The sequence below is a fragment of the Pavona decussata genome, unplaced genomic scaffold (assembly GCF_977016875.1).
Source record: "Pavona decussata unplaced genomic scaffold, jaPavDecu1.1 SCAFFOLD_286, whole genome shotgun sequence".
NCBI lineage: Eukaryota > Metazoa > Cnidaria > Anthozoa > Scleractinia > Agariciidae > Pavona > Pavona decussata.
This window is the reverse complement of record NW_028145687.1, coordinates 224,858-245,231: the sequence shown is the minus strand read 5'-3', so window position 1 is coordinate 245,231 and position 20,374 is coordinate 224,858. Positions and strand designations below refer to the sequence as shown.

The 20,374-nt window shown below is 40.9% G+C and overlaps 1 protein-coding gene across 1 annotated transcript; it reads right to left on the bottom strand.

Annotated features, from left to right (window-relative positions):
• Positions 1–2,483: 2,483 nt before the first annotated feature.
• LOC146455040 (NFX1-type zinc finger-containing protein 1-like) lies at positions 2,484–17,802 on the bottom strand. Its single transcript, XM_085094683.1, has 6 exons — positions 17,652–17,802; positions 12,679–14,771; positions 9,218–11,843; positions 7,870–8,288; positions 6,752–7,025; positions 2,484–5,706 (listed from the first exon to the last, which is right to left on the bottom strand). The coding sequence occupies exons 2-6, from the start codon at positions 14,675–14,677 to the stop codon at positions 5,430–5,432; spliced, it is 5,595 nt and encodes a 1,864-aa protein (XP_084950809.1). The 5' UTR covers positions 14,678–14,771; positions 17,652–17,802; the 3' UTR covers positions 2,484–5,429.
• Positions 17,803–20,374: the final 2,572 nt, after the last annotated feature.

The following is a 20,374-nucleotide window of genomic DNA, read 5'->3' as shown; positions in this document are numbered from 1 at the left end:
AATGTATGACACTTTGTCCCAAATTGAAGCTTAATTATCTCTGAAAATGTAAGGTTAACCCTAATTTTCTTTTCGGATTCCCATAACCCTTGCCAAGATCTACTTTACCCACGAAGTTATAATCTGCGAAAAATATCTCTTTTTGAGCAGGCACCGCCGTGAAGAAACCCGGCTTTCTCGGACCTTCCCGAGATGCGCAGTACGTATGCGCAGTAGGAAAAGGAGGCACCGTCTTTTAAGGTGAGCTGTGGCGACAAGTAAATCCAATACTTTCCAAAATTCTGTCTAACAGTTGCGTCTGTAATATTGACCTTTTGAAACAAAAACTTGAAAGTCAACATAGAAATGACTATGCTCACTTTATAATATCGGATGACTGAAACAATAACTGGCCGTTGTCCGGTAATTATTCAATCGCGATTTGGCTGTGGCGTTTAGAAAGCGAGAAAAAGTAAAATTTGTCGATTTGATGGTTACTTTTGCTTAGTTTTATCAGTTTAGTGTGACCTTTATTATTAGAAACTGAAGGATAGGGAGCGAGGAGGGGGAGGGGGGGGGGGGCAAGGAGGGGTTAATTGAGGGATAGGGAGCTTAAGCACAGACGCTCGTGAGCCACGGACGGCAACCGGAAGTAGAATGTTTTCCTTTTTGGAGCGTTTTGAAGCCATCACGTTTGTAACGTCAAGCCACAGACGTCCAGCAAGAGCTTTTCCCGTCTGTTGTGAGGAGCAAAAACGTGCCAAGAAAGGAAACATTCGACTTCCGATTGCCATCCGTGGCTCACGAACGTCTGTGCTTAAGCTCCCTAATGATAAAAAAGACTCAACCCAGTTGCTCCACCTAGATTTACAAATTCCATCAAACATCTGTCAATTTGTTTAATCAACAAAGATTAATAAAATTACATAATATGATCGCGGCTAATGAAGGTATCAGGCCCTTTTACTGATAATCTCACAGTGGTAACGAAAATAATGCGAGTTAAAGCAACTGAGACAAATCCAAAAATCGACAACGATGGTGTTGTAACATGGCGACATCTGTGTACACCTCCAGGCCCTGCTGTTCAACCGGCCATGATTGCCGTCAACGTTCTGTCCAGGTAAACAACGGCGAGTCAACGTACATTTTTTAAACACTTTTTTGTTATTGAGTTTTGACTTCGACGTGATTTAAGCTATTAAATTGGCTTCGAATTTTCGTGATACTTCCCCTTTAAGAACGAAGTACGCGGTCTTAATGTATGTGCCACGAGGACGCGTGATTTCAAACTCGAGTCGCCACAAAACGAACACATGGATATACTAAGCTGCATTGCACCACATTCCAAATACTGAAAGCTTCTACGTGATCCTTGCTACCTTCAGATTTAGCTAAACTCGAAAACGCTCGTGTAAACATTCTAACCGAAACACACTGTCAATTTCCTCCAAGCCCTCGCGATTTCGAACATTTTCTATTTATTGAATTCATTTCTGGTGGGCTATTTACGTAAATTACTTAAAACTTCTTGTATACATTGATTTGTATCTCCACTGATCTATTCTTTGAATATATGGAAGTGAAATACGTTCATCAATTCATTTGATCATATACACATGTTAATTTGCGCCATACAAATATTAATTATTATTTATTTTGAAATGCGGATAACTGTAGATAGGTCAGGATCATGAGTTATCATCGCAGTTACGTACACAACTTACTGGGACAGGGGCTTTGTCACGGCGCTCTTGTATACCTGCCAACTCTCACACCTGTGGGTTGAAAACTTCGATCTCACGCCGGCTCACGCTTGCGGGCCAATTTCTCACGCCTGGTTGAAAAATGTGAGTTGTTGCCGTCTTGCTTGACACAATTTCCAAAAACATGTTAACTCAGACCCATGTTAGAACGAAAACCATGTGCAAAAGGAATAAATGACAATACCCTCCTCGCGATCTCTGATTTTTGAAGGTGAAAAGCACTGGGAGCGAGCTCGCGTCCTGAGACTTCGGACGTCCTCGGAAGACTTCGGAGGTCTTTGGAAGACTTCGGAATTCTTCGGGAATCTTCGGAAATAATCGTGTCGTCTTCAAAAATCCCCAGTACTTCCAGGATAAAAATCTCACGCCTATATCTTAGCACTGGGAGCGAGCTCGCGTCCTGAGACTTCGGACGTCCTCGGAAGACTTCGGAGGTCTTTGGAAGACTTCGGAATTCTTCGGGAATCTTCGGAAATAATCGTGTCGTCTTCAAAAATCCCCAGGACTCCCAGGATAAAAATCTCACGCCTATATCTTAGAAAAAGTTGGTTGCTGTATTTTGGTCAAAACTGCTCAAATATTTGACAAAGAAACTTTTCTCTAACATGAAATTGCTGTCAGAACACTGGAAAGAAAATACTAAGGGATTCCTCCGAGAAAGAACAAACTATAATCAGATTTTGGCAACTTCTCTAAAACACAGGAAGAACTTGATCAAATTGGCCAATTTTTTTCAAGTTGCAATCCATTTCCATCCAAGCCATCCGCAGCCAAAGATGAACGATACAAGCTTTTGTGTACTACAGGGTTATTTTTAACAAAAGTAAATCATTATTTTGACCATTCAATCAATTCAAATATGTTCATTTTAGGCTATTCAAAGTGACTCAAAAAATTGGTGACACTGTCCCTTTAACCAGTCGTAAATAAAGAGGGCCCGAAAAATTCAGGCCTTCTTTTCGCACCTGCGCACATACCGAGATGGTCCTGCTAGTTCTTTTATCTTTTCTTTGAATATACCTGTAATTCAGATAGTACAATTACGATATTATCATGAGGTCTCTTCTACAATATGATTCCTAATTCTACGGGTTGCTTTAATTCATATTTTTCTCAGGGGCACCCAAGGAGAACATTATACACTTAATGTATGGTCTCGAGGCGAGGGAAGCAGTTAGTTTGTTTTCCCGAGAGCCCTGATGTTTCGAGGGAAAACAAAACTAACTAGTTTCCCGAGGGACCATACATTAAGTGCTTTGTTATATATTTAGACTTTCCCTTCAATAATCACAGAAAAAGAAACAAACAAACAAACAACTGCGGAATTGTATCCCGGTCGGGATACATTTGTATTTGATCAGGGGCACGTGACCAAGAATCAACCAATCACAGTGCTCGTTTTGTTGAGTGAAAGTCTAGGTATTTAACAATTAAGTATTATGCTCAAATGTTGTCTCCTGTGTTCCCAAATCGTTTTGTGCTCTTTCAATTAAAGACATATTTGTGTAAGCTAACTAGTTAATACAGTTTGATCTCTTCGGGTGCTTTAGCTTAAAATTTAAGTTGCAGAAGCTTTACGGAACGAAATTTTATTCCCCGAATTTCCTAACTGTTGTCGGGATTTACGAAAATGCTAGCTGACCCTTTTTCACATTTTTAAAAATACATTTGTCCCTTGTCCCGAAGAAACTCGAGATTTTCTTCGCAACTAAATCATTCTGAGGCGATTATAGTGCGACGCGCTTTACCTTGGCCATCCAACAAACGTCTTTTACAAGTTTGCCAATCACGATACGCGAATTTGATTAACGGATATCCTGATTGGCTAACTTGTAAAAAAAAAGTTTGTTGGGTGGCCACGGTAAGGCGCGTCGCACTGTAAGACCTTAACTTCCGAACAGATGTCCACCGAAATGAACTGTTGGTTTTCCCTGTTCTCTGGAAAGAACAAGTACATGAAATACTAATCAACGTTTTAAAAAAAGAAAATGCTTACTTTACACCTTCTCAATTCTTGAAATAATGAAAATCTTGTAAATTGCTATCAGCAAGCGAATCCTTCTTGCGTCACTTGTTTGTTTACTACTTATTTAACTTTTATTTTAGTCAATTTCTAAACACCAAATTTATTTGTATTTAGTTTAGTATAGACATACCTACCCGCCTCGACTAGCCTCAGCTATTTGCGGGTAGGTATATAACCAGCTTGTAACTGTCTGTTTTTAATAAAGTGTTGTTGTTGTTGTTGTTGTTGTAAGTAAACTGCAGCCTCGTTTCCACTCAAAGGCCAGGTCACGAAGCACACAACTCTAAAACGGGCTTTTCCACGGCTATTTACTTACTAGTACGTTAAACTTGCTTTAATTAACTTAACAGTGAATATTTGCTTTCTATTGCTGGGGTGGACACTGTACATAGTAAGAATATTCCATAAAAATTCTAGATCTGACATTATAAAAAAGCTCTTGAAAACGCAAAAATTTTTGACTGAATATTCAGCTGCCTCACGCTAACTTTGTCAGACTAAAACTGTTATTAGAAAAGTAAAGAACTTTCACTGAATTTTTGGGTACCTCCTGGCGTATATAGGGGAGGGGCCCAGGGGACTCTGGCCGCCTTTATTTTTTAGATCAAAACTGAGGCCCGAAGGGCCCGGAAGCACCGAAATGATTTATTTCACAAGAGAAGCAAATCGAGCTTCAACTATTTAGTACTAGATGCCACATGACTTCCCAGGTAGCAAAGGTTTCCCTTTTTCCTCCCTTTTTCTTCTTTAATTTTATATTCAAGTCATTTCTGCTTTCTTTCGTGGCGAAAGCTAAGGAGACCGAAAACAGCAGCTGAAACAGAAACGACAAAGAAAACCCTTTGCTAATAAGGTACAGCATGACAGTTTGAAAATAATTAGCAATACAATTTGCGGATCGATGAATGGCGACCAAAAGCAAAATAAGCCCACCGGCACGTTTTTTCAACAACTGTCAGAAAGTAAATAAGCTCTCTGGCCAATTTATGGCTAATTTCACCCGTACCAATTTATCGACCCGATTAGTAGGTTTAATCGCATGGACCAATTTATACGTTACAATTTTTTGGCGGGTTTAGTTTTCTGTTGGTGTAATGAGGGGTGAGAATAGACCCTTCTCCAAAATGGCGGCAACAGATTTGAATGAGTTAAAATTGAATTGAATGAAAAACTGATACCAGCACTGGAAAGAGCACCTTTACTTTAGTAACCTTGCAAAGTTTCAGCATATTAGGTGCTATATCAGCTTAGGAAATGTAAGATGAAATTTGACAAATTTACAGACGTTTGATACGTTAAACCCCCAGTCATACAAACGTCTGTAAACTTTTCATTTTTCAACTTACATTTTCTCAGCTGAAATTACACCTGATATGCTGACACTTTGCAGGGTTACTACAGTAAAAGTGCTCTTTCTAGCGCTGTTATACGTTTTTAATTTTAACTTATTTGAATTTTCGGCCGCCATTTTGGAGAAGGGTCTATTGGCCTCATTCAAAAAATCTGTAGCACTACCACAGATTTTTATAAATTGAGCCGATATTCGTCCACTAACTTACTTTTTTTGTCACACTGGGCCATGTCGGCCCGATTGGTCGGTATATGTAAATTATCCTTTACTGAACGGTTACGTTTCCTTTGATCGTAGATTTTTTTTTTCATCTGTAATTCTGCATGAGGCGACCTAACCTCGTTCGAGCACCTTCCATCATCTCAGGAGCTCGCATGTTTCCCTCGAACAGCTGGTGACGTGTTCCACCAATCACAAGCCTACATTCAGGACACGTGGCTCGCTGCATGGCTTCTCCACACCCGCCAATACTGTACACATGTCCCTGTGGGCATTTATACCAGCGGCCTTGAGACAGATTCATGGCGGACACAATCTCTTTTTCTTCTTCTGCCGTCAACGGAGAGAGGTAGCGGTACTTTTCTCTGCAAGGAAATGAATTGAAAGTAAATGGGAAGCCGTTTTGAGATTCCCAGCTACTCTTATTCCACTATCTAGATTTTTCAAGGATCTCTGCAATATTTAGCTGAAATGTAAGTAACTGAAGTGAGACCGAGAACATTGGGGTGGTTTTCGATCGAGTGTTGAAAGTAATTTCGCGTTTGCTTTGGTTTTGCTTTACTAAGCACTGTGATTGGTTAGCAAAACTCGTGCCACTTTCTCAACCAATGACAGGCAATGCCAAAAACAATCGTAGCTTGCTCGCACACGTTTTCCCGCGCTTGGTGACTGTTACTTGTATTTGCTTCGAATTGGGATTGGCTTGTTGCGTTATTTGGAGTTGTTGTGATTGGACAGAGTAAGTTTCGAATTTAGTTTTACAACAGTTAATTGAAAACCGCTCTGTGGTGTAGTTATTAAGAACATTGCATCAAAACCACACCTTTTTGGCGTCCCTGACTTTGTAGCGTGTCCGCACCCACAGCTAAACAGTTGGGTGGACATATGAGCTGTGTTCACGGGCAGCATGATATCTTTCATCATTGCATTTTGTGCTGCTTTTATTCATAAATGTTTATTCAGTTGCAATTATCCAACTGGTCACCTGATTGTGCAGACAGTTTTGGGAGAAAGTCGTTGTTTTCCTGGTGCGCAACACGATCAGTGCACGTGCAGTGAGTTCTGAGCGCTTTCGATTCCCAGCTTAAGGATCGACAAGGGAATTAGTTTCTGAAGAAACTGTGAAGTTAGGTCGGTGGAAAAGCCAAGCACAAAACTTTGGTGATATGAAAAGACTTGATAAGGTAAATTAGCTACCTTTAAGAGATTCAAAATGCGTCATTTCAAGCGCAAACCAGCCTTCGAGCCAAGCCTACAGCCGATGTGCTCAGCTCCACTTGGTTAATGGACGTTAAAAACTTCCTAACATTGTTACCTTGCCAAACTTCAATCCTTCCCACCCCACCCGTCTCCCTACGGTTCTTCACCCGATTCTAAAAGAAAAAGTACACAAAAACGAGGTTAAGTCACCTGATAGCTCCTAGTTGTTCCAGCATCTCATCCAGTCTCCCCTTCTGTATGAGTCTGCCGCTGGACAGTTCTTGGCGGGCAGCTTCCACCTCGTAAATGTAACTCATCTTAAGGTTAATGCCGAATCTTTTGATATCGTGCTGTAGCAAGCAAAGTTCGAGTTGGAGTTTTTGCCTGGTGAGCTCTAGGTTTATGTCTCGCAGTTCCCTCTCTGTTACTTCAGCGGACATAAAGCGTTTTCTCATGCACTCCAATTCTCTTCGCACAGCGGAGCCTAGAAGTAGATAAATAATTAATTTTGAACTTATATGCAAGAGACTGACGCTCCGGGGAGGTATACACCCCCAACTGAGGTGGCGTTCTACTGGAATCAACCTCTTCATAAAGCAAGTCTATGATGGCAAAACTTAAGGCGAGCCCACAGTAGAATCTGGGGCAATAGCACGGCTAAATCTTATTACATCACTAAGATCACGGTGTCTCTCACCCACACTCAATACGGAGAGTCTGATTTCACTTAAGGCGGGGGTACACCTGAAAGCCGTTTTCACGCCGCTAAAAATCGGTTTAATAGAAATATCTCGTTCGCGTTTCAAGCAATACAAAAGCCCTCTGCTCATCACACAAATCAATGTTTTTGGGTGTTTTGTAAATTTTTTAGTGATTTTTAGGTATATTTGGGAGGAGATAGTTTCTCTCAAAAGAGTAGTAAAATTTGGAGAAATGAGAAATAGTTAAGATTTGATGTAGTTTAAAAATTAGAATTTGAAGTTAAAAATTGATATGTGGACACCCAAACAGTACCCTACCAACCTGGTGTGCTCTTGCGTTGGGGGTAACTGTCTGTTGGTGTTCCAAAAATAATTTTTCTTTCTTTCTTCAACCACTTAAAATTCCATTCAAATTTATGTTTGCCCCCACATTAAGAAAGCAACAAGGTGAGTAGAACTACTTTCTTTGTTCCTTTCATATAACAGATCATTACAGTGATCCAATGTGAAAATGTATGGCTGGTTCACTTGGTACGAATATTCCTCTGTTTCGTGTTACATTATTTGAGATAAATCTAACAACACCAAAGCACAAAAACAAAACAAAAGATGACAATGAATACATACCCTCCAAGCGGACGTCGTCGTATAGCTTGCCCCAAGGTTCACGAAGATGTTCATTCATTCTCTTGCTCATCAAGCACCATCTTTCCATCAACGTGACTTGGTTCTCAGTTACCACAGCCATTGTTCCTTTTGCCAGTCTGTTCACACTGCGCTGTAACCTCTCCAAATCCCTCTCTGTATCCTCTCCGCTGAAATTCATCCTTAAATCAGCCAAGCGCCAATGTAAGCTTTCCTTGGTCTCCTCCATTTCACTCGGATGGCCGTAAGCTGCAACCTTTACTTTCTCGATGTCTTGTAGCCGCTGTTTGATGACATTTCCGTATCGGAGACTGGTGCGAATTGGAGTGTTGCAACGAGGGCAGGTCTTCAGTTGAATCACGTGACTATCGGTATGGTTGTCGTCTGAGGAGTCCATGTACCTTTTCAAAAGTGATAAATTTGATTGTTAAACTGACAATCAGGTTATATCCTCAATACAAGGAATGGAACCTAATCCTATTCAACATTAGTTACAAATATGGCAAAATTCTCGAATCTGATTCACTATGAACGGTCAGGACTAAAGCATTTCAATTGACGGGATAGTTTACGCATCATGCCCAAGTTATTAGAAATCATGTTTCATATCATTTTCCCCGTAAAAAAGGATACTTGCACTTGGAAGAACTCCTTTTTTATCTCGCAAATAAAAATAAAACTGGTGTTTTTTTTTCTTTGTTGTGTTTGTTATTCGAGTCCTATGTTTCCCGTTCTGTCATCATAGTCGTACGGGTGGCTGCTGACTTTATCCAAATGCAGATTGTTCCATCCACACTGAAATTAATAGCCCATTTTACAGTTGTGTGCTTAGTGATCAGGCCTTTGAGTGGAAGCGAAGTTGAAGTTGACATTGTTTTGATACCGACCGCTCTGACTTTTATATGATAATCGTGTTGCTGTTGTTGTTGTTGTGCTAGCTAGCTCGCATTTACTTATGAAGAGCACTGAGGTTTGTCAGGAGCCCATGGGGCAACTCCAGCCTCGCTTCCGCTGAAAATCCTAGTTACCAAAGCATACAACCGTAAAATGGAGTATCACCCACGTTCTGGGTACTTCTAAAGCCATACAAACAAGGTAAATTTCCCACGGTTTCATGCATTTCAAAAAGAAAACATTTGTCCATATTTCTATATAGAGTTAATAGAAACTCTCCTATATGTTTGTACCATTCGGGTGCCCAAAGCCTCGGTATTTCTTTCACCCAAACTACCCCTTCAAACACTTGAGGACTCATAACAGATGGGATGGGCAAATCGTTATCATAGATCAAAATCGATCGAATACCATTAAAATGCGCCTAGTTAATTACCTGTCTAACTCCGCAGCTGCAAAAATGTGTTTGCAGTCTGGCAGCTGAACGAAGAGTGTAGCAGCGTCGTCTTCTGTCCCAAAGAAAATCTCGGTTATTGGACTGCCATCGTTGTTGTCGCAAACTTCACATATACACGGCTCTCCACATAAACCACGGCAAACGTGACGTCGACGACGGCTTCGACAAGGCAAGGATTTCAAGCAAGGTTCGTTGCATCTTGGCCTGTCACACAACTCTCCACACAGCTTCGAACACTTGTAATGGCGACATTCCCACGAACACATCTCCAAACATGGTACGCAAGGCTCTCCACACTTTTTCGTCTTGCATTCACTGTGTACGCAACGGTTTTCGCAATCTCTGGAACACGGTGGGCATGGCATAACGCAGTATTCCCTACATACATGAGAACAAACCAACACCCGGCCACACCTAAATTTACATCGCTTGTGCACTCGGCCCATTCGACACTCGCCACATGTCCCAGAGCACTGGTGATTACATTCCAGAGTGGCCTGGCAAGGGATGGGGCAATCTACTGGAGTGGCTGAGCAGGCAACGTTGACGTCATGTCGACATGGCCAATCGTTTCTCTTAACCAGCTCTTGGCATTGCTTGGTGCAAGGTTTGCCACATTTTTCTTGGCAACGATGACGGCATGGGAGGGTGTTTTTACACGGCGATGGACATGTCACCCTTTCAGCGCCTTTCCCGCAGTATACGGTTTCAACATGACCGCAAAGTGGCAAACTCTTTTGCACCAGAGTTGTGCAATATGTTTCACATTGTTCGCAGCAGAGCTTAGGACACAAGTGATTGCAGCCCTTGATGGTTCTATGGCACGGCTCTCCACAGCGGTACTGCTCATGTTCAATGTCATCTGGATGGCATAGCTTTTTACATGCATGACCGCACTTTAGACGAACTGTACAAGGACGCTGGCAGCCCCCGTGAGGAACTTTGCTCCTGAAATCTTTAGCTGTCTTCACGAAGACTCCAGTGCGATGAATTTGACATTCAAGAGGCAAGGTGTTTCCGATGCTTCTACTCGCTTTCAAATCCGCCACAATCTTGCTCCAGATATCACTGTGTTTGGAGAGAAGATCGAAGTTGCCGATGCAGTAGAGACCCTTCTTGGCACGAGAGAGAGCAACGCATGCGCGGTTCACAATCTTGATAAAGCCCACCTTGTCGTCCTTGTTGCTGCGCACGAGTGACAAAAGGATGATGTCATTTTCTTCGCCTTGGAAGTTGTCAACGGTCGTCAGGCGAACAGTGCTGATTGCTTGATCGTTTTCATCTCTAAGGTAGTCTCTAATGGCAAACATCTGCCCCATGTAGGTTGTCAGAAATGTAATTTGCTCAGCCTTGTAGCCTTGCTGTAGGAAATATCGACACAATGCAACTAGAAATCTCGCTTCGTGCTCATTGGTGTGACTGTGTGACTCACTGCTAGACGTTTCTAAATATCGGTGGTTGATAAAGAACATGTTCCTCTTCACTCCCTTGATGTCCTCATATTTCTCTACTGATTCGTGATTCTCGAGATCTTGGTAGATGTGTTTCATCAGGGCGGCTATTTCAGGCCTCATTCGATGTTGTACAGACAGCCTCTCGCACTGGATTCCAACATTCACCATTCTCTCAAACAGCGACACATCCAGTTTGTACTTCTTGGCCAATTCATAGACTGCGGGGGTGGGTCTAAGTTGCTGATGATCTCCAATCAAAATCAAGTGTTGACATCCTTTCGTCAATGACGTGATAATATGAGCCTCCAATACCTCGGCAGCTTCTTCCACCAAAACTATTTTGGGGCAGATCCGCTGGAGAATACGGCGATACCTGGCGGCGCAGGTGGTTGTCATGCCAATAACACGTGCTTTCTGAAGAACATGAAAGTCTTCTTCTTGTGACAGTTCGTTCAAGCGCGCCAGAGCCTTCTCGTAATCAGGTTGCTTGGTCTGTAATTGCTGTAGATAGTGCTTCTCAGCCCTTGCAAGCCAAAGTTTGTAGAGTTCCCAGCGCTGTTGCTGCATTAACCCTTGTGGGAAAAGCACCTGCTTTTCTACGTCCTCAGACATGACCTCTTCATCTTGAAGCCATTGCCTCATCTCTTTAGGCTTCGAAGCATCCTCTGCATCACAAATGACCACCTCTGATGGCTTAATACTGATATTCTCTTCGTCTTCTTCATTATCTTCTTCGTTTGCGAAGCTTCGAAGAGACACTTGCATTTGAAAATCTTCGTTGTCGAAATCGTTGTCTTCGCTTTGCTCAAGGGATTTCTTCGCAACACTCCTATCCACCCCAAGCCATTCACAGAACACATCAATCGCACTTTTCGTGGTGTCGCGCTCAAACCATTTAGCGTGGGACTCGGACATAAACTGTTTTAACACATCAAAAGACAAGACTCCTCTCCTTGAAAATTTCAACACAGTGGTGGACAGCTCAAAGGGTTCATTCTCGTTGATCTTTCTCATCTTCTTCCGAGCTTTTGTTCTAGCTCTGGTTATTCTTCCAGGGATTTCCTTACTTTCACGAGCCTGTTCTCGAAGAAACTTGAGTAAACAGGATTCTAGTTTTCGACTTTTGGAACGCCCACCAACACGAACGATCCCTGTCGAAAAAGAAGACAATTTCACTGTTAGTCACATCATTAATTATGAATTTTTTACATGAAGACAGACGTATTAAAGAGGGTTCGCTACTTAACCCATTTACTAGAGCTCAAAGATCTCTCCTTGAACTCCAGCAAATCGCTCCATTGACATCTCACGACCGTGGGACAAAGAAAAATAATGTAGGCTCCTGACAGGAATCGAACCTATCACTCCCGCCCACTAGTTGTGTGCTAAAATCACTGCATGAGATACAGGGAACGCTCTATCACTTTGGTCGTTTTCCATGTGGGCGAGCTAAGTCATTTAATGACATGTTGAATACCTAATTGTTAGTGTACTTCATGACTAAGGTTAGAAATATTTACAGACTTTTCTTGCTTAATCCAAGTAACCACTGAGCTTTACTTTAAGCTAGTATAGATTTTACGGGCCAGAAATTAATTAAAGAAGATTAGAATTTCTAATAACTCGAATTTCTTTAAGATTTAAGACCTTCTTTGTTTTCTTTCTTTTAGGTACTGAAACGAATTTCCACGAAATATACTTCTCTTGGTCGGTGTATGGTTAGACACAAGACTGTCAAAATACGACAAGGGATGCCGCTGAAGATATGTGTACAAATAGGTCTCCAATTAATTACTCTAGAAATTATGGGACAAGTCCAAAAAAGTATTCGTGTAAACTCTTTGCCGCAATTTGAGTTCGCCTGACAAAACACTAACAGCGAGGTCTTCGAAACTCAAATCGAATTTGATCGTTAGCATGCATGTGCACTATATTGTACACTTCTTAACATTGCGGTTTCCTTTGAAAAGGCTACTTTTAACTTACCTGGCGTGGGTAGAAGTCCTTCCAAGAACTGATCTAAGGCATGGTTCGTGTACGACACCATCAGGATTGGTGTCCGCTCCTCCTCGTCCTCCCAGAGCGAGGAGGTCTGCAAAAGAACTTGCGCTATCTTCAGACCAACGTACGTCTTTCCAGTCCCCGGCGGTCCTTGAATCACAGCAAACCGTTTGGTTAGCGCCATTTTAAATGCACGCAGCTGTGAGTCGTTAAATTCCAGTCTATCACGGTAGTGTTGCAAGTCGTAAACATCGAGAATAACTCGGTGATCGGAGGTAGCGTTACTGTTATAGGACTTCATATCAATGTCTGAACCGTCTGTGATGTCTAGGAAGGATGAATTTCTTGTTTCCCAAGTGAATTCACCATCTTGTGCGATTCCAGTCAAGTCATAGTAACCGTCTGTAATTTGCTCGTGATCCGGTGGCGTGACCCTTGGACTGCAATGCACTATGTGCTCTTGAAAGGGCAATCCATCGTGTGGCTCGATGTCTTTCAAAGCTTCTAACACGTGCCTGTAGGCTTCGAAGAATGCCGGAGACTCCACCATGTCAAACTTCTTCTTTGTTTCAATAAAACGCTTAAGATGCTCGAGCTCCACGTTTTCAAAGCGCACCTCAAGCTCACCCTGGCAAAGCTCATTTGCGTCTCGATTCTCAACTGTCGCAAGCAGCAGAGTGTAGAAGTCATCTGCTGATAAACAAAGAAGGGATCCAAACTTAAGACGTTTGCACTTCTCCCAGTTGACGTGTCTTACACTGTAGTGAAACGAGTCAAACCGAACCCTGTAAACCATTCCCTTCCTGCTGCATACGGGATACAGCACTGAAACGTCACGGTAGACGTAAACGTCCTTGGCTGTCTTATGTCCACTCGCTACGCTTGTTCCCAGGTTTCCGCAGTCCTTTCTCAGCTGCATTATCCCATCGCGTAAAGGTGAAATGCAGTCCTCTCGCAGAAGTCGGAACTGGACGTCTAGGTAATGGTCAAGATCTTTGTAACATCCGTTAACGACGTTAACACGAAGAAACGGCTTACTACCCACGCTAAGATCTGCAGCTCGTGGAATGACACTAAGATCTCGAAAATTGCCAGGGGGCTTGAGATCGATCTGCTCGTCCTGAATGAGAATGGACTTGCGCTTTTGACTAGTTAATTCTTTATGCAGAGCTTTCACTTGTCCAACTTTCTGTTCCAGTATGCCTGTACGGTGCAATACATTTCTGTTTTTAAGCTCCTCAAAAGTGTCCTTGAGTTGAGAAATGGGAATAGAATGAACTATCTCAAGTCCAAATCTCTTCAACATTTCAAGGAATATGTCGGCCAAATGCGAAATAACGTCAGAGGGACGAAATTGTTCGTTTGATCTCGAAATCGAGAGCATCTGGCTAAGAAAAATAGAGATATGTAATGCCAGAAATTTTGCTTCAATAACAAGTCGAAGCAGGTGTTCAGAATGATTTGATACACACTTCGTTGAACAACACAGATGAATAGAGCGAATTAGGAGCTGCATCCTACCAAGATCGATTTCTTTCTTATAATTAAGCAAGGCCTTAAATCTTTCCTCCTTGTTCAGGAGATCCAAAGTCCCATCTTCAGGGGAGCTTGCTTTGCAGATTTCCTCCAAGGCCTTGTATCCAAGAGGTTCGTAGTCTCTCTGTCTGTCTTCTTCCCGACTTGTCCCTCCCCTCTCATCTGTTGTCCGTCTTCGTTTTGGCGAAACACCCCTTGAATCCCGTGCCCACTGATTACGCGCCTCGTTATCACGTGTTCTCCGATCTCCAGACCTTTGATCAGATGCCCTCCGATTACGTGACCACCGGCTTTCTGTCCTCAGATCACGTGTATACCGATGACGTGTGTACTGGATACGAGCAAAACTATCTCCCTCGCTTCTTCGCCTCGTTTGTTCATAGTTGTGTCGCTGAAACGAGCGTGAATCGTCAATTTCACTGTAACGTCTCTTTCGAGATGATGACATGTTTTATCTTGGGATAAAATCAATTTTTCTGCGTTTCACACATTGACAAGTGCCGAAGGTGGTCGACAAAAGTAGATGGTACTATCAACGCCCCCTGTGGACAAAAATATATTTTCACAAAGGCTTTATAACAGAACGGGGGCAACTGAGAGTTTTAAAGGAAAACCACTGACACGGACAATCTAGATTTAATTCCGAAAGACATGTTTAGACACACGCCACTCTTTATCAGGGTATAGAGCACAACACGGCTGGGAGTTTCCAATTGAACTGTTCAGGTAGGTCTGTAAATTCAATTTTACAAAGAGAAGAAGACGACGAAGGAAGAGAAGGGGGAGGAAGAGAAGAAGAAAAAGACGAAATGGAAGCATCACAATGGCTTGATGCTCTTACGAGCGAAAACAAGAAAATATATTATAAATACTGTATATACATACTGACAAGAGAAGATTCATCTTCTTTTGATACTGATTATTCAAAACTGAGAATTGTATTTACCTACGAGATGTGTTTTGACTGAGCCAGTAAAATACACAGTGAATTTAATGAAGGCATGCAACTTGTGCTTTGAGCTGTCAGCGATGACAACAGTGACATCGATCAAACCATACAGGTCTTCTTTTCTTCTTTAACAAGTGTTAAGTTTTTTCTTAAGGATTTTTTTTAAGTAAAATTATCAAGCTTTTCCTTCCAAAGGGAACAGTTTGTTTTGAATATCGAGTAATTAATTTAATGAGATAACCCGTTGCGAGATTTCCACTCCGTTCCGTTGACATGTTAAGGGCTATGGTCTGAAAGTGAACTTTGTGGGTTGAAGCGTTTTATAAAGGATTTAGGCGAAAAATATCAAAGATGAGGAATAATGTTTCATCCGATTTCCAAATACCGAGTATAGATTTGAAAGAACGAGGCACAGCCAAGTTTTTTAACCAGCTTTGAGGTGTTTGAAAATTGAACGAAACACTCTTTATTTGTGTTTAATGTAGCTTCTCAAACTATAAATAATTCTTGGAGAAATTCAAAGAAAAAGTTTACCAAATGTTCTGACGGCCAAAGTTCCTTCATGGTAGGGATTTCCCTTTGTTTGAGAACAACGTTTCACCTATTTTCCCAATTCTTAAGCAGCTTTTATTTTGTGAACAATTTATAATCTATTATAACTTTACATTTATTTAATATTTTTAATCATGTTTCATTGTCGGCCACCTATATCTGATTGGCAAGGTCTTGGGCCATCAAAAAAAATCGGATTAAACTAGAGTTTTCTGTTGCGAAATGTCACATCAGACTTAACAAAAAAAAAAACATTTCTTTTGCTTTCGGAGGCGCACTGAGATAAGTCACGAACAGTTTAGCGAAAAAGCCAAAGCCATTTTTGGAAACTGGCCAGCAGCATCTCAGAGATCGATTTGTGGAATAATTATAATAATGTTGCGTTCCTAAGACCTTCTGCGACTTGAATTTCCAGGTATTCTAAAGAACTCGAACAGATCAGAACATGTGCGTTAGCTTAAACTAAACTCTGCCCTTAGAAATAGGGCCATAAAATACTGAATCCAGAACACAGGAAACATCATTTTAAATATTTTGCATGTCGCTTAGATTAGCGAGATATCTCCTGAGAGACATTTCACTGTCTAGCCTGCTTCAGACTCTGCGATCTGTCTGTGCCCAGCGATCGAATTTTTGTTGTTGTTGTGTGAAACACGCCATAACATCAACATCTCTCGCCATTTGATGCAAAAACGTTTGATACGTTCGGCTGCCTCACCCACTTCACACTGCTGATTGTCTCGAGCGAGACAACTTGACCAAAAACAGCACCGTAAATCGCCAATAATTCTCACCTTCTAATTATTTAAACAACAAACACAATATCACTTGAGATGTTTCCCGACAGCAACAGTTTTCTTGCGAATAGATTTAGCTTTAACTATAAAACCTGTTCATGTTCATTCAATATTCATTCTCTCTGTCATCGTGTAATCATCCAAGTTCACTTTAAAAATTCGTTATAGAAACACTGAGTATTTGAAGGCAACAATTCATGTCCACAATGACCTAGAAAAAATAGCTCAACTTGAAATTTTCGAAGCATTTACATCACTTAAACCAGCCTGGGTATTTCTAGTAGCATGTTCAATCTGTAAACTAAATTGAATAATTTTTGCTCTGAACTCAACGTAAGAATAAGGATCTTAGTAACATACTTTGAACTGAATGTACATGTATGTAATTTACCAAAGTACACATTTTTGTTGCATAGCTTACAAGAAAATTTGAAAAAGCTTCTGCTCTTCGAAACGATGGCGGAAACGCTTCGACACCGACTAAGTTTTAAGGCGTTTATAACGTAAAGTGTGATATCCTTAAAGTCACTCAGTTGAGCTATCGAAAAGTGCAATCAGTTATACGAAACAAGGATTGCAAGGCAGCCCTAGAGCTATGCATGTACTCCTACTTAACTATCGATATCCCTCGATGTCACGAGATTATAAGGAAAACGAAAACGTTTTCGATAAAGCGAGGGTTTAGACGAACAGTAGCAAATCTGACCACACGACAATATACACCAAAGAAACAGATTTTTGTTTAAATTGAGAAAGGCTCGAGGTTAAACGGTGTAAACAGAGCCTGAAGATCGTCAGTCTATCCTTCCGTAACCTTCTGTACAATCACAATTTTTTTCATCGTTTTCTGGAAAGTTGCAAATTTAAACCTAGAAACTTTCGATTTGCTTCGTCCCCAGCTTGAAGCAACAGTCATGTTTCAGTCGCCAGTGATACTGTTGTCTTATTATACGCGGCTATGGCGACGTAATTTCCCATTTAGCAGACCGTGCGTGTAGAACGAATTATTGCCTAGCACAAAATGCTATGCAAAGAGACAGCTTGGCAGATCATATTTCCAAGTGTGTTTCGTCTTGTACAGCAGACGCAAATTTTCCACCACATTTTAAATGCGACATGCCTACCTTGGTCTCATTTGTCCTTCATCAAGATCAGCTGCTTTCGTGCTTTAAAGAAAATGAAATACACAAGTCCAACAGGGATGTTTTTATCAACAAATCTCGCGTGTAAACAGCCAGTTCTCTTTCGCAGAACGCTTTCCGAGAAAAACGTCGCCTCTGCGATTGGTGCACTGAGAAGGACCAATCACACAAGTTGAATTCACTTGCGTTACCAAGAATAACGCTATTAATGTCTAACCCTTAATAAAACAAGACGCTGTGGGAGCGTATACTTGGGCGTCGTTGTAGTAGGCGTATTTTCACCTGCACGTTAGTTCAGTTGATGACCACTTGCAGTGGCTGTTGAAATCCGCAAGAAAACTGGGCGTAACTACGCATTTTTCCAGATATATTTATTTTAAGCTTCAATTTGGCAAAAAATACCAAACATTGTTATGCATTTTAAGCCTTTTTAGAGCAACTGTTACTTTTAAAATTAGCTTTGAAAAATTCGTGGCTACCCCCAATTTTCTCTTTGAATTTTAAAAGCCCTTGCTAAGATCTGCTTTTCCAACATAGCCATCAACAGGTGAGAACAAAGAACTACGCGACGAGCCGCAAGAGAGTAGCGTGACTGATGTTCTTACCACGTTTGTACGTCCTCAGTACGTTATCAGATTAATTTATTACAGACCCACGGCAAAATGGAATCTATTTGTTTTATACAATTTCCAAGACATTTCATCACATTTCGTGTGAACCAGCATCACGTGGACTGAAGTGAGTCAAAAACGTTCCAGCAAACTTTCAGACTACTTTACGTGCATGAAATTGTGATCCTCCTAAGGTTACTCCAAACCTTCGAGGGGCTACTTTTTGCCGAATGTTTATTTTTCGATCAAATTAAAGTTAATTACTTAAACTTACATTTTCAAAAACAAATTGTTTAAAATCTTAAAACACGCGCGAGAACATTGGGAAAAAGGTATTTTCGTAAAAAAGTTAATAAGTTTTCAAGGTGACATAATCTCTGTAAGGCGTGGACTCCCCAGCGACCTTTTCGCGGCAACGGCTTCATTTCAACTTATTAGCATTTTATGTTTACACTCGAGTTTGAGTGCTGTGGTTTTGGAAATAGGCAAGTTAATTTCTTATCATTTTGCAGCACAGAAGGTGCTAAGTATCTTGAATCTTCCTAGACCAGTGAGCAATGTTTCGTGAACTGCACATACGAAGGCTCCTGAGAAAGCTGTAAACGAGCTCCTCGAAAGAGAACTCAAAAACGCGATGCTACAAGTGAAAAGACACAGGTGTACTTCTTCTGTTCACTGATTCAACTTGAAAAGTGGGAAACTCCTATCCTTTTAATGCTATAAATGTAGTTTAATTGATATTGAAAGCCTTAATTCTTGACAGAAGTTCAGGCTTCAGGTGTTTTCATCGTTTAATTTCAGGCTTCAGGTGTTTTCATCGTTTAATTCTTGACAGAAGTTCAGGCTTCAGGTGTTTTCATCGTTTATTACAATAAACGATGAAAACACCTGAAGCCTGAACTTCTGTCAAGAATTATACATTGCTCTTCAATCAAACGAATTGAGCGCTCTACGAAACACATTCTACCCAGAATACAAGTATTGAAAGCCTTATATATTCTATTTTCAATCTTGTATAATAAAATGTCGATTTGAACTTCATTTTCATTTGAAAAATTCAAGCGAGTTTTTTATTATCTTGCACGCATGGAAATTATGCGTCAGTCATGAACGTGTAACCAAAAGTTTGAAAATTCATATCTTTTGAACTATTGAACGGAAGAAAACCATGCTTTAAAACGTTATTTAATAAACTATTTGAAAACGTACTACCGAAAGTAGCTACACGTTTAGTTTTTCTTACATCTCCAGTGTGCGTAACGGCCTCTCTGTTGATGCGTGTTACGTGATACTTAAGATGCGAAATGTTCAAAAATCTATAGCTCGGGTAAAATAAAGCTATTGAAATGTGCTATGAGATGCAATGAGATATTATTATGTGCGTTTGCTTTTTATTGAAAAATATTCGCATTAACTTTCGTTTCCGGTTTTGTTTACAAGTTCGCGATTCACGCTGCGCCTTGAAACTGTGCAACTCTTATGTTGTTATTGCTGTAAATGTACTTTCATTAAATTTAAAACCTTATATATATTGTAGTTTCAATATTCTATAAAAGACTGTTCATAAGAACTTCATTTTCAATTGAAAAATGGAAGCGAGTTTTTGTCATGTGGAACGCGTATGAAATTATGCGTCACTCATTAACGTGTAACCCGGCAAAACGGTTTGAAAAGCCGCATCTCTCGACATATTCAACAAATAAAAAAAAATAAAACCATGCTTTTAAACCTCATTTATTACATCGTCGAGCCTGGTTAAGTGTAGTAGATTGCCTTTGGGGGTTCTAGTATTCTTGCACATCTCGGTTTACAAACCAAAATACGCTCATCAATTCGAAGACTTGCAATGTTACTGAACACAAACAAAACTTACCCGATAGCTTTCATGTCGGCCACTAGTGCCTCCCTATGATGCTGCATTGGCGCTTGCTTGTCGGTTTATCTTCTTTTCTTTTCGTTTCTTTTTTGTTAAACGTTTTTTCCCCTAGGTAATACCGAAAACGTGCTCGCAGAAGCTAACTGGGAAAAACATGACTGAAAAACTATAACTTTCCCGCGAAGCACCATTTTGTTTCCGGTGAACGTCAGGGGTTC